We start from the raw sequence: 15083 nt of genomic DNA, 5'->3' as shown, positions 1-15083 counted from the left end.
TGAATGGAGAGACCAGCTTTTTAGGGCAGAATTGTTTTTCTTATTTTCATATTTCTATCTCAGAGACTATGATTCTTGGGATTGGAAGAGATCTGTCTAGTTCAACCCTTGCCTGTACAACAACAATTCTCTCTACCTGACAAATCCAGCTGTCACTGGAACCAGTCAGGGAAAATCTACTACCTCTGTATTGGAATTCTTCTAATTGTTCAGAAAAATGCCTTCCTATCTACATCCCTTTTGCTCTATTCACCATTCCTGTGACTTTCCAAACTGAAACACACTTGCCACAAAACTTCCACTATTAGAATACAAGCTCCTTGAAGGCAGAGATTGTCTCTGCTTTTGTATTCCAAGAACTTAACAGAGAGCTTGGCTCATAGTAGGTAACTTAATTAATGCTCATTCATTCATTCATTCATTCATTCATTCATTCATTCCTAAGTTTGTCTCTTTGCATCTTATACCCATTCCTCCATTTAGTCCGTGTTTGGGAGGTTGTATGTGTGGCACAGTGGAAAGAACTCTGGTTCTGGAGACAAATGGGTACAAATCTTGCATCTGAAATTAAATCTTTTTGGACCTCAATTTCCTCTAAAATAAGGGAGATGGACTAAATGATCTCTGAGGGCTCTTCTGGTGCTGGATTTGTGATTCCATAGTTATGTCCTCATGGGACAAAAAGGCCAGTCCTTTGCATCAGACTTTTATCAAAATCCAATAAACATCAGGAAATTCAGGTATTTTGGAATGTAAATAGGGGCTTGTAGTTCTTCATTAGACATGGAAAGTCTGTCTCTACCGACTCCATTTTAAGACTTTACTTTCATGCCTCCCATGATGGAAATACTTCATCTGCCTGGCTCTTAAGGACTAACCCAGTTTTCTTGGCTACATATGAAACAACAAACTTTCAAATTAACTTGTTCTTTGCTCTGTTCCTTTTGGTTCCCACTGCTTCCCTTCTGGTTTTGACTCCATTGCCATAGTCAGTATTGGGGAAAATCACAGGAGTAACAAGAAACACACACATACATATACACATACACACACAAACATATTCCCATTGTTTTCAGAAACATTGCTAGATACCTTCCCAATTTTACCCACCCTTGTCATTTAACACATGAGAAATGGAGTTTGCATGGGGCCATGTTTATCCTGAATAGGTCCTCATTGCCAAGTCATCCAAGCCCATCCTCTCTCTCCAGAGAGATTGTGCTCCGCAGGGAGCTGCTTGAATGGTCAGTCAGTTGATAGGGAGTGAATTTGCTGCCATAAGGTGACTCGTACATAGCGGGGGAAATAAAATCATGGTGAAGAATGCATGAAGAAAATGGAAACCAAACCAAAAACTTGAAATAAGAAATAAAAGCAAATCCAATCCAAATACTCCTCAGCAAATAAAGCAAGGTGGCAGCTTTGCAGTTCTTTGCTGTGGTTTTTGAAAGAGGGAAGACTGGCCACATTGAGAATAAGAACAGATTGGCACAATTTGGGATTCCTGCTGTAGGGATGATAGAAACATATTGTGTACACTTTGGATATAATCCAACCCCAGGACTTGACATTAAAAAATAGAACTCTCACTTCACTTAAATTTTACATCAGACAGTTAATCTGAGGTTACTCTAGATAGGCATTCTGAGTGACAGTTCCCTCCTTGTCTTCCTCTCTAACCAATAAGGCAAATTAGATGGAGTGGGTGGAACAACTGATGCCAGAAAAGATGGTAAGAGTGGGAAGTGAGCAAATGGATGGAAGAAGCAACTGAGCAAGGAGTATGTAGGTAGCACAGCTGGATAACGGGGCTAACATGAGACGGGTCCAAGGAAAATGGAAAGGAGCCAAGAGTACTCCAGGTATTTCAAGCTAGCCAATAAAATTGAAGTGTGGTCCTGGAGAAATAAAGAATTTTAAATGCTGGAAAGAGTAAAGAGTTCTAATGAGAAAAGGAAAACAATGAGGAGACACAGTGTCTCTATGGGAAAGAAAAATAAGATCATGCATGAGAAAACAAAGAAGACAGGGAAACAGATGAAACAAGTGATGGCCAAGAGGCTCCCGAGTCTTAGCTTTGGAAGGAGAGAAGAGCAGACCAAGGGAAAGTCAGAACATCACATACTTGGGGAAAACTTTTTGGCATTTTGCCTATATCCCATGCATAGCACAAACAACATGTATGATGGTGTTGGAAATGGATTCAGGTCTCTTAGCAAGTTTAGGATATGTTAATAACTCTTAATGGCATAAAGAGGAAAGTTCTTAATTCTCAGAATGCCAATGTTTCTACCATCCATCCACACAAGGATGAACAAATGATTTAATAATGAATGAAAACAAATAAAAAAAAAGACTCCAAATGTTATTTCTAGGAGAACACTTTGTTGAAATTTTAATAAACATTTTTCTAAATGAAGAATGTTTAGGCCAAGTGTTATGGAAAATAAAATCTACATTATAGAACCTTCTTTGGATACTTGCACTATTTTTTAAAACAAAATATTAGTACTTTTAGATGTGATAGGATAAGAAAATTCCTGTAAAGTACAAGTGTTGGTTGTCATCACTTTTTCTCATCTTTTTTTTTCTCGTAGGAGATAAGGGGTGGGGTGGTTAAGACACTTTGCCTTCTTTGCTGAGAAGGAAGAGTCAGATGAGATTGGCAACACACACAGCAAGGACAAGTTTGATCAGAGCCAAGGGCCTCAGGGACTTTCAAAGTTGAAAAAGTAAGCCAGTCCAACCTACAGAGAAATGAAAAGAAAAGGGATTGTTTTTGTTTTTGTTTTTTTACCAACAGTGGGTGTCGTAGCTGCACTCAAGGAGTTGGTGGACGATATTGATGACGTGCTCTCTGCCCGGGCGAGGGGTGCGATTGGAGGAGGGCTTGAGGAATGGATGGGAGGGCTAAAAGGTCTAGACTGTAGGAACAAGAAGAAAAATATCCAAAAGTTAGATTCAGAGATGATGGCATTTCCCTGGAAATAGCACCCTAAAATATAATTCATGTGGATATTTCTATTTCACCACATTTTGCAACTTGACCTTTTAATCTTTCAATAACAGTTAAATGTATCACACAATGCCAGGGTTGGAAGAGAACTCAATAGTCAGATACCTAGTTCAATCCAGAGGATGTTGGGTACCTCCCTCCTCCACCTCTCTACTCCCTACATCTTTCTTCCTCCACATCTCCCAGGGTCTTCAGTGTTATATCACTTTAAAAAATGCTACTAATGGTCAAATTAGAATTCCATACATCCCCTTCCTAAGTCACCTTGTTTTGCCCATTCTCACATCCTTTTTGAACCCCACCAGCTACTCCTTTGATGGAGATAAATCAAAGATTAAGAAAAGAAAAAAGAAAAAGGAAATTGGAACCTACCACATCTCCCATCCCAGGCTTCCCAGGAGGCAGCTTGGGCCTAGACGGAGGCCGAGGAGGAGGCGGAGGTGGCGTGGTCCCGCTGCTGTGGGCCGATGGGGTGGCGGGCCGGGCTGGGGATGATGCTCCTAAAAACAGTCATGAATATTTAGATTGGGAAGCACAGACGTGTCCCCGCCTCCCCCAACAAGCAGCCGAGCATCCTCCCTACATGCAGGCCCTTTCCCCGCTCCAGGTCCCCAGAGCCCAGCAGGCTACTTGTCACATAAGCAGAGCATGACACCAAGCACCAGACTCCAAACTCCATCATAGGTGTGTTTTTAAGGCAAAAGTCACGTGGTTGAGTTATGGTTGATGGCTAACAGGGAAATTCACCACCCTCTGCCAGAATGGAGCATGAAGGACCTGAGCTTCAGTGCTCTTGTCTGTCAGATTGGCATGACCACAGCACCTACCTCACAGAGCTCAGATGAGAGATAATGGGATAGAAAATGCCTCACCACACGCCCTTGTACAGGACAATTGTTCCTGTGCTTTCTCTTCAGACAAAATAGCATTTATTACAATTCTTTTGCTGGGGACTCTTTGGCCTTTCTGCCACACATGCTCAGTTAGTTCCCTGCTTTCACTGATCTCATCATATGGGACTTTCCTCTAGTGGTGCTTATGCCACCCCTGTAAGGTCGGGGTTCAGGGTGTGAGATTTTGCCAGAATGGAGAAAATCCTTACTCTGAGGTCATGGCGCCACTAGTAAGGACCTTTCTGGAACATAGCTGGGCTGGCTGCGCGATAAGAGATACTGACCATCGCCCCATGGGCATCTACTAGAGCTTATGATGAGCTTAGGACTTAAAAGAATCCTGACCATTGGACTAGGAATCTACATGCACAAAGCTGGCCCTATTCCAAGGCTAGACTGCTGTCACCTGCCCTCTGCAACCTTTCTCTATGACAACATCGACTTAGGTCTGGGCTTCCCAACCTTCTTCAATTCCTCCACTTCTTGCTTCTCCATAAAGCTTCCCATACCCCTCTCCCCAAACACCTTCAATCAAACAAAACAAAATACATTCCAGAACTGCTAGAGCTGACCATGGAAGTCATAAAGGAAATTAAAGAACTTAATAAGTTTTTCTCCTCTGAGGGTACATTAAATTTGCCTAATCTCATTGATTGGAAATTGTTGTGGAATTTCTGGAATGTCCCAGTTGGATACTGCAGTCATTATTTATCAATCACTGACAAGGTTCTTGTCACAGGTGTAACCCCAGATTTGGATGATAGATTGACTGGTTACAAACAAAGTCAGTTCATCAGAAAATCCATCAACTGCCATCTCTCCTCCAAAGTCCTGCTCTAATTGGATTTACCTTTTAGGATGCCAAGGGCAATTCGATTAGGAGAAAGGGAAGGCACACAGCAAGCCAGAGATGTGCAGACACATATTGTGTTTCTGTAGTTGGTGATGCCACGTATTTTAAGTCTCACCTGTGTGATGCAGGCAGGGGTGGGCTAAAGCAAGCTTACAGAGGTTTGAGAGTGCTGATTGTAAAATTTTCAGTGAGACCATTTATACCTCTGAAACTGACAAATACTACAAACCAGGTGCTATACCTTATTGATTTGTTAATCAATCTGGAATCTAGAAAATGATGGACAGAATATTAATAGTTCAGATCCAACATGAAAGCATATTGGACATACATCCCAGCCCCCCCTTCAAGAGCTGGTTGTTAAAAATTTACTAGAACATGCCAGAGGTTATTCTAAAGACTCAGCTAAAAATCTGATGTTCTGAGTCATCTTAAACAAACCATTCATGTGATTTGGAGAAGATCCCTTTCCCAGTTCCAAACCTTCCTGAACTTCCTAGTTTTATTGGGATAATAAGCATAAAGCCATCCCAAGAGAAATATGACAAAATGAAGTTTGATGTAGTAGGGAGCAGGTCTTTTAATTAGGAAGATACAAGTTCAAATCCCACCTTAGATACTTACTGTGTGACCCTGGGCAAGTCACTTAATCTTTTGCTTCCTCATCTGTAAAATGGGGAAGGAGTTGGATTCAATGACCTCTAAGGTCTTTGTCACTTCAAACCTACGATCTTATGACCTTCTCTCCTTTACAGTTTTCTTATCTGTAAAATTAGTGTAAGAATAGCAATCACCACCTCATAAGATTGTTGTGAGGATCAAGTATCTAAAACATGTATGTACATATTTATAAACACATAGAGCATTTATACATACATATTTGTATGGATACATAAGAATTTGATCTCACCACAATCTATGTGCATGCCCCTATCCATATACACATAGTGCTTTGTAAACTCTAAAGCCCCAGGTAAGTCTTTGGAATTTTTTTCCGGATTATTGGTGTCAGGAGATCCACAGGGAACAACATCCTTAACAATCGAGATCTCCCCCTTCCCTGTAACTTCTGGTTACAAAGAGTTGTCTGGAGCACCAAGGGGTTAAGTGAACAGGCCAGGGTCATACATACATCATGCTGTATTCTAAGGCCACTGATGGCAAGTGAGAAGGGACCCCAGAGATCACTAAGTCCAATCCCCTCATTTTACATATATGAGGGTCTGAGATACTGAAAGGGGAGAGTGACTTTCCTAGAGTCACACAGCCAATAAATGTGTGATGGATTTGAATGCGTCTTCCTGACTCCAAATCCAAGGCTTTATCTGCTACATCTCACTGCGTATTATCATTATTAATTATTGTCATTTTTATAAATTATTCTTATTCCATTATAATATCTCAAGGAATAATAAGAGCCTTAACGTGGAGTTTTTAGGTCTGGGGCAAGACTATGGTGGAAGAGGAAAAGACCCTCCCCTAGTGAGAACAGCGCCAATCTGGTGGTTTCCTATTTTAACTGCACTAAGCTTTCCTGTCCCCGTGCTACTGAAGGACTGTGGCTCCTCTCAGTTCACCCCCTCTAAACTGGGCACCTGAATGCTTGGTCCTCATTACGGCTCTGCCCATGAGAAATTCCAGGGAAAACTGTTTCCATGAGATTTCTATTCTGATTCCTCAGTGCCCAGATTTGTAGACTAAGAGAAATATTCTGAAGTTGTCTCCAAATCTCTTGTGATGTAGATAGATGATCTCCATAATATATACCTCAATGAACTAGAAGCCCCCTGAGGGTAGCAGTTGTCTCATTGTTGCCTTTGTGCCACCCACATCTAGTCTAGTACCTGGCATATAGTCATATCTTATACTGGGTGATGGATCCAGACCAGGGGTTTGGGGGCACCAGAAACTTCTAGTATAGAAACTCCCCCCACAAATACAAATCAGTGAATCATCTGTACTTTGGCTACTTGGATGACCTTCAAGATTCACTCAAGACATCGGGGCCTGACCACTAGCAGTGACCGGAGGTGTGTCCCACCACTTCTGGCCCGAATCATCTTCCTTTCCATCTTTCTCTACCCTGCATGTCCTTGTCTCTGGCTAACGACTGAAAATTCTGGTCGAATTTTCCGAGTGTATTTGCCAATTCCTGATGCAAAGTTGTCCTTGGCTTTTACATTAATTGGTGGATCTGACACAGCAAATGTTTTCAACTGACAGTCAACAGACAAAGACAAGGATTGAACAAACTGCAAAATCTTTGTCAGAAGGTGTCATAATTTGGTAATTTTGTTTCTTTCTATTCTGTTTTTATAGAATGAAAAGGAATTCATCCATGCATTCTCTCTCTTTTAAGAAATGGTACTCCAAAACCATACCCCCCAAAAAGTTCAATTATGTGCCCTTTTCTCAAATGCTCCCCAGATAATGACATTTTAAAATGCATCTCAGTAAAACCCTGTAGAACACTGAAAGCTGGTTCTCAATGAGAAGGCTTGTTTGTTGACTGGAGGCCAACTCAACCCTTGAAAAGTAAAAAAACAAGCAACACAGTTTGACTGATCCTAAATCCCATTCTCCATCCCTTCATCCTTAGCTGACCTACTATTTCATTATTGGGGAACCAGAGAACAAGGCTATTAATTGGAGTGAGGAAGACCTTGGCCCATATCCCTTGCCCCTCCACCCAAACACTTTTTAATTGTATGACCCTGAGTATATCACTTAACCTCTGTGTCTCCAGTCCCCTCATTTGTAAAATGGGACTTATAATACTTAGAATACTACCTTACAGGTTTGTTGTGAGGTTCAGAAAATGTACCCCTCCAAAGTAAGGTATGATATTAATAAGTAAGATAAAGTACTCCAAAGTAGAATATTAAGATATTAATTAAAATGAGGCTATTAAGAAATGATTTTAGAATCAGTAGGAAACTTCACGGATGAGAAATAATTTGCAATTGCTAGAAGGAATGCCCAAATTGTTAGGCTTATAGATCCCTTTGTGTATTTGAGATCAAATTTCTAGATTCGGGCTTTTCCTGTGGAGCCAGAGAAGGCAAGGTGGAGAATATTTCACAAGGGTACCCTTTGGTCCAGGTGTGAGGAAAACAGTGCTAGGGCAGATGGCAATATGATAGCTGGGCTGGAAAGCTGGAAGGGATGGTCTGGGGCCAGGGAGATATGAGAGGTTAGGTGAATTTGCACCGACTCTTCTATTCATTCCTACCTTGCTTGAGGCAGATCAATGAAATCATTGCTTCTAGAAAGGGCATGTGGACAACCATGCTATGGCTCCATTTCCCATTCCTAAGATTTTGGCCACCACTGCCCACTAGTTACTGTCTTCCTCTAATAGAGCACAAGTTCTCGGTGGCATCAGGAAATATAAATATCACTGTTATTTAGCAAAATGCTTGACGTATAGCCCCTCAAATGCTTTTGATTCATGAGAATGGAATTAGAATTAGTACGTTCCTTAGAAATTTCATTTTTTTCATATTTTGTCTACCTGAGGATATTATTTCTGTTCCTTCCTTCTCTTCTACGTTCCCTCTTACACTGGTATCTTCACTACCAAGAATCTTCTCAGAAAGTAACCAGGATGGTCTTTATACTTGATTAGATTTTGGTGGTTATTATATGATATGAATGAAGGTCTGGGACTTTTGATTAAGTTTAGAAATATCCCTGTTCCAGCTGGTAAGCAGTCCTTCAGATTATACCAAATCCTGGGATCCCAACCCTTAATCCCACAGGTATCCCAGAGTACCTCACATCCACTGCCTATAGCCAGCCAGCCATTCCAATGATGGAAGGTCAAGACAGTCAGTGATGGTCCTATTAAAAACTGTCTGAGGAGAAGGGTGGGGATGAAATACTTTATCCCCTATCCTCCTAGTGGCCAGTTGTCATGTTCCCTTTTCTTTCCCAGAGTCTCATTATTTTCCCTGGGGAGTTGTTAGAAATGGAAGTATTTATAAACGTATTTATAAATCTGGTCACTAGCTGTGAAAGGCTAATGAATTTCTTGGAGTCTCAGTTGACTCATTTGTAAAATGGGCATGTCAGTGCTTAAACTGCCCACTTCAAAGGGTCATGATGAGCAAATTTCTTTGCAAACTTCAGAGAATTATATAATGGTCAATTATTTGTAACATCAATAATTATTGTTAATGATAACTGTTAAGAATAGTAACAACATTGGTTAGTGTTAAGATCAACAGCAATAGTAATAGTTGTTAATGATAATCGCTATGGCAGGCAGAATAGTGGAGTAGATGGAGGGGGCAGCCCTCAAAACCCGGATGATCTGAGTTCAGGTCTTACCTTTGACCCTGGGCAAGGCCTTTCAGTCACTTCTAGGTGACTCTCTGAGAACACACATTGCAGAGAAGATGCCAACCTGTATCAGTAGAAAGGTTCTTCACCTGGGATCCCATTCCTTGTACCAATGAAACCATGGGGCCAGTCCCTATAGCTAATAAAATATATTAATATGATATACTTTATATTATATAGAATCTCTATTTTCCTTCAAGACTCTCCTCTGGCATCACTTTCTATAGGAAACCTTGGCTGATACTCATTAACTGCTGGTGCCTCCACCTGCCAATTACATTTTATTCATTCTGCATGTTTTTTAGAGAGGTACCTATGTCTCTCCCCTAGTAGACTGTAAGCTCTCTGAAAGCAGTCTGTTTTAGTTTTGTAATACTTCCTTGTCTAGCCCAGGAATAGGCACTTAATCAATTCCTATAGATTAAATGAGTCTTAAGAGTTTGATGATTAAGAATGAGTGATTGTATCAGTGTTCCTCCCACTCACCTTTAAACTCTAGTAGATAGACTATCTTCAAGAGTTTCTCATGTGAGAGGAAATTTATTGCCTTGTATGCCTAGTAATGAATCTCTCTATATTTAATTAGGATGGTTCTTAAAGATGGGTCTATGGCAGGGGTGGGGCCTCAAGGCCACATGTGACCCTCTAGATCCTCAAGTGTGGCCCTTTGAATGAATCCAAACTTCACAGAACAAATCTCTTTCATCTAAGGATTGGTTGTGTAAAACTTGGATTCAGTCCAAAGGCCATACCCAAGGACCTACAAGGCCATATGTGGCCTTAAGACTGCAGGAGATTCCCCAGCCTTGGTCTATAGCTTGTCATCAGGTCATAGAATCATAGATTCGGATCTAGAGGAGACCTTAGATGTCATCAAGTCTAACCCCTTCATTTTACAGATGAGGAAATTGAGAAAGAGAGTTTAGAGGTTTGCACAGAAAGTATGTGGCAGAAGTAGAACTTGAATCCAGGTCTTCCTGACTCCAGGTCTCACATGCTATACACTGTGCCTACTGCCTGCCTCATATTCACAGCCTTTCTACTTTGGCAGAACCTGCCAATCCATCAACAAGCATTTATAAAGTACCCATTGCATGCTAGTCGCTGTGTTTGGTAAGTGAGGATACAAAGACAAAGAATGAAACAGTCCTTTCAGACCTTGCACTTGGCTGGTACAACCTTCCACAATCCAGCTTCTCTTTCCCATGCCCATAGTACCAAGGTAGGACTGCAGTCCATCACAAGAATAATATTCACACATTTCTTCTGGGAAAAGTTCTCTCTACCCAGAAAACCTTTATGAATGGCTTCCTTTCCTGGATCTGACAGTGCCCTCTGCATCTGCTTGTCACCCATCACTCCATCACCTTCTTGTGGAGTTAGGTGAGATGAAATAAAAATAAATACAATGCATTCAATTAATTGTTTTTGGGAAAGTGTGTGTGTGTGTGTGTGTGTGTGTGTGTGTGTGTGTGTGTGTGTGTAAAATCAAACATACCCAATTATTGCCCTAACAGTGTATCTCAGTTTTTAAGACACGAGGCTATATCCTGTTGCCTTAATTCAAAATTTACATTTCTGCCAGCTCAGTGTATATTGCATCAATAAAAGATTAAGGAGCAAATAAACTGGGACTTAATTAAGGGGATAATGGAGCAAAGTTTTATTTATTCATGGGCTTCCCAGGCACCGCTCAATACCCCACTTAGCAACACCGTTCCCCTAATAGCACCAGAGTAGGACTTTTTTATACCGCTCAATGATTAGCAATCAATATTTTTTAATGGTAACAGTTTTTCAGATAAAAAAAGGGGAAGGCTGGACTTCCAAACACTTTCATGGAAGGATGGTCCACACTAGTCAACAGCAGTAAGTTGACATATTTCTTACACTTTGGTAGGATCATGGCAGGAACACCTGAAGAGTCCCTCTATGAGACTGTCAGTCTGACCCTGAACAATGCTCCAGGAATGCATGAAACAAAACCTGGCTTTCCCATTTATGTACTAAGTTATTTGTTTTGTGTTTTAAAATGGGTTGGCCAACCTGTGGCTTCACAACAGGTTCTTCAAAGTTGTGATGTAGTCATTTAGGCAAGTGGGCAGCTATGTAGCACAGCGGTTAGAATTTTGGATTTACAGTCACCAAGACCTGAGTTTGAATTCTATCTCAGACACAAGCTAACTGTGTGATCCTGGGCAAATGATTTACATCTTTTTTCAGCCTCAGTTTCACTATTTGTAAAGTTGAAATAATAACAGGTTTTCCTTCACAGAATTATGAGGAGCCAAGGAGGTAATATAAGTAAAGCACTTCTAAGTAAATAGAAATAGAAGATAGATAAATTTATCTTAAAGCTCTATGTAAATGTTATTATTATTATAAAAATGCAAAAACTCCTATTTCTAATGGCGTTGAGAATGTGATAAAGTCCTATTGCAATCTTGAAAGAACTAAAATTATTATGGTATAGAGATACTCTGTGGTGCTCTAACCAGGATCCTATTTACTTTAATAAACCAAGCAGTTTCATTTTGGGGTGGATTTTGTTGAGGAAAATGGAATTGCAGTTCTTTTCCCTATTCATCTTGGATACTTCTGCTTTCTGATCTCCCAATCTCAGAATCTCAGAGATGGGGAGGGATTTTAGAGCCTGACTTCTCCTTCAACTCATACCTAAACTCTTACAAATGCTCCTTTTTCCCATCATCTCCATGACAAGTGATCATCCAATCTCTACTTGAAAAACTTCAGTGAGGGACTACTCATGACCTCTCAATGTACCCCTTCTTCTCTGGCTCATTTATCATTCCTTCTATCAAGCTGAGATTTTCTTCTCTGAACTTTTACCCTTTTTCCTTCTATTTTTTTTTCTACAGGATAGTGGAGTTTGTAAGCAGAAAGAGTACTAAAAGATACACTATGAAAAGAAGCTGAAACAGTCATTGAAATGTTAGAATTTAAGAAGATAGACTTAAATAGATAGATAGATAGAATTTAAGTAGACTGCCCACCCTCAACCACCAACCTCCCTGGGGCTTAAGACACATGATTAGCCTTTTAGAACACACTGCAAAAGATGGCAAACCATGCCATCTTCCGTGAAGGAGCGCTCCTACACAGAACCAAGCAATATCAAGCACATGCGTGCACACACGCCACAAAACAGGCCACAGAGGCCAGGTAGCCAAGCTCAAGCAGCGATGGAATGGGGTAGGTGGAAAATATGCATCAGAAAAAAAGATCTGATATCTCCAGAACAAGCACAACAGATTCTTCTATTTATTTTTCTGTTTTGGAACCATAAGCAACTTTCTTTTAACTCCACAACCACAATTTAACTGAGTTCAAATCCAATGCCAAATTTTGCATGTGAGTCTCAAAGGTTACTACATACATATACGTTGAACTTTCTTCCCCTGTGTCATATACTTTCAGTGGGCATCCTTGCTTGTTATATACTCAAAGAATATATTTTTGGGGTAGTAGCTTGAAAAGTAAAGGTATTTAATAAGCCCTCTGTCCTATCCCCATTCTCTGCGATTCTCCCTTAAAAATTTTTTTTTTTGGTTCAGGAAAATACAAGAGGAATGAGAATCAAAAGACCCAGGAGTATGAGTCCCAGTTGACTAGCTGGATGACCAAGGACAAGTCTCTTGACTTCTCAGTCTCAGTATCCAGCTCTGTCAAATGGGGTACAATACCTAAAACAGTTACCCTCAAAGGTTAGTTGTGAGGACTAAGCAAGAGAATGTATGTAACAGCCCTTTACACAATAGCTTTACATAAACAGGAGCTAGCGTGATTATTGACAACAATAGTAATGACAATATTAAGAAATACGTAGATTCTCAGGGGGTCTATCTGTCAAGGACCCATTTGTCAGTGAGTCATTGCTCCTACTGTAGCTTTCCTTGATGTCTCTTGGGATACAGTTGGTGACTTCTCAGAAAAGATATACATTCTATGATGGCAGATCTCTAACTGAGATGGGGTTGAGAGAACAGCATATTTATAAACTTGACCTGGACCATAGTAGAGGGCATTCAAAATGGATATATTACTGGGGCACAGTACAATTCCCCCCCAAAAAATGAAAAAAAATCTGATGCTCCAAAGGCATCCAGTGGGTGCTAACAGGGTCTTGCTAAGATGGAAGGCATAGCAGCTCACCAGCACACGGAGAGCACACGCACACAGTCAAACAAACATACCACTGGCGGTTCCCGTCCCACTGCCTGAGCTGGGTCCGGGTGACGATACCACTGTCCGGTAGGTAGGTGGTGGAGGGGGAGGTGGTGTAGCTCTCTGGCCCAACCCAAAATCTTTAGGAGATGCGACTGTTTCTAAGTTATCCTCTTTCCCGAGGGTCTGCTCAGAAAATTTCTTCTGAACCTCTTCTAAATCAAGTGGCGATGGAATGCTGCGTGGAGGGTCAACAGCTGGGGAGTCAGTTGGGTTTTCTGACACCAGCGGTGGGGACCCCACCTTTTCCCTTGAAGTCAACTCTGGAGTGACCCGTTCCGGGGATGCATCAGAAAAATTGACCCACTTTTCTTCCGTGTTAACGACCACAGACTTGGGGGACAAAACTGGGCCAAAAATGCTGTCCAAATCACTGATGGATGGTAGTTTGTCACTTTTGACCTCGGGTGTGGTCTGCTCACTGCCTGTGGTCAGAGGAGTTGGTTTAAAACTTTAACATTGAGTTTACCACTATCTCCTACGTGGGGTGGGGGAACTACCTATTCCCTGGGAGAGGAGAGCTGGGGCCAAATTTTCTTGAGCCTGACCTTTTTTGGGGGGTAGAGATCAGACTTGTGATTTTATTGGTATGGGCTGCTCTTAAAAAACATAAACTTGAGAGGTGAACTGATCAGTCTAGGGTCACATAGCCAAGAGGAGTCAGAGTCAAGACTTGGACCTAGGTCTTTCTGAACATGAGGCCACCTCTCTAGTGTCTAGTGAAGTATACCACACCACATAATCTCTTTTCAGTGATGTAAATGGGGATGTATTTTATGTGCCTGAACATGGATTAAAGATAGGGGGTGGGGTGGGACTGAGGAAGGCAGAGGGTCTTGCATCTTATCAGGCAACCTCTTGCTTCCTGGATGTCCTACGTCCTTGTGATATTTACAACAAAGCACGGGAATAGCATTGTCTTCACCATGGGCTGCCTGCACCTTTCCTTCTTTAGAGTAGGAAATTGCGCCTATACTTCACTGGACAATGATGAATGCCATTATCTTGGGAAGGCATCATTTTTAGGCCTGGAGATAACTTCTATACACACTAGTTAGAACTGTGTAGACTGAAGGGGAACTCATCCCACAGGGGGAGACTTGGACCATACAACTGGAAGAAATGTATGCATTGCAAGGAGAGTGTGTAATGATAAGGAGAATGCTCACTGGTTTCTCTGAACCTTAGAAGCTGTGTGACACGGGGCAAGTTACTTAACTTCTACTTGCCTCCGTTTTCTCACCTGTAAAATGGGGAGATTATTAGTACCTACCTGAAAGGTTTACTATGGGGTGCAAATGGAATCATCTATCTGTATAACATTTCAGGAAATCTGAAGTGCTATATAAATCTCTATTTTAGATTTTTAAACACTGATTATTTTTACTGCCTATGTGACCTTGGGCAGCTCACTTATCTTCTCCCTGGGCTTCAGCTTCTCCATCTCTAAAATGGCCAAATTGAATCAGAACTTCAAGGTCCCTTTCAAAGTCCACCTCTAAGGCTAGGATTTTACAATATCAACCCCTAAACTACTGTGGCAGTTTGCAAATTGGACCTAACACACCTCACATTGAGTGGTGGGGCACATGGCATCTCATCTCATGCTGCAGTCTCTTCCACTCAGTTATTTAAAGATCTGCAGCCTAATTAACCGTGATCCCTAGACCTGAACTCTTGAACCTTACATAGCAAGTCACAAATTAGCACAAACGGAAATTTACACATTCAT

At 41.2% G+C, this 15083-nt stretch overlaps 1 protein-coding gene across 1 annotated transcript in view; it reads right to left on the bottom strand.

Moving 5' to 3' along the window:
- The window catches only part of SGIP1 (SH3GL interacting endocytic adaptor 1), a 277554-nt gene that overhangs the window by 45466 nt on the left and 217005 nt on the right, over positions 1 to 15083 (bottom strand). Inside the window, exons 18-20 of the mRNA XM_072649764.1 lie at positions 13321 to 13776; positions 3389 to 3516; positions 2798 to 2924 (exon numbers count right to left, since the gene is read on the bottom strand). Coding sequence (XP_072505865.1) covers positions 2798 to 2924; positions 3389 to 3516; positions 13321 to 13776 — 711 coding nt within the window. The remainder of the gene's footprint in view (positions 1 to 2797; positions 2925 to 3388; positions 3517 to 13320; positions 13777 to 15083) is intronic.

Source organism: Notamacropus eugenii, chromosome 2, assembly GCF_028372415.1.
Source record: "Notamacropus eugenii isolate mMacEug1 chromosome 2, mMacEug1.pri_v2, whole genome shotgun sequence".
Lineage (NCBI taxonomy): Eukaryota > Metazoa > Chordata > Mammalia > Diprotodontia > Macropodidae > Notamacropus > Notamacropus eugenii.
This window is presented reverse-complemented; position numbering and strand designations above follow the sequence as displayed.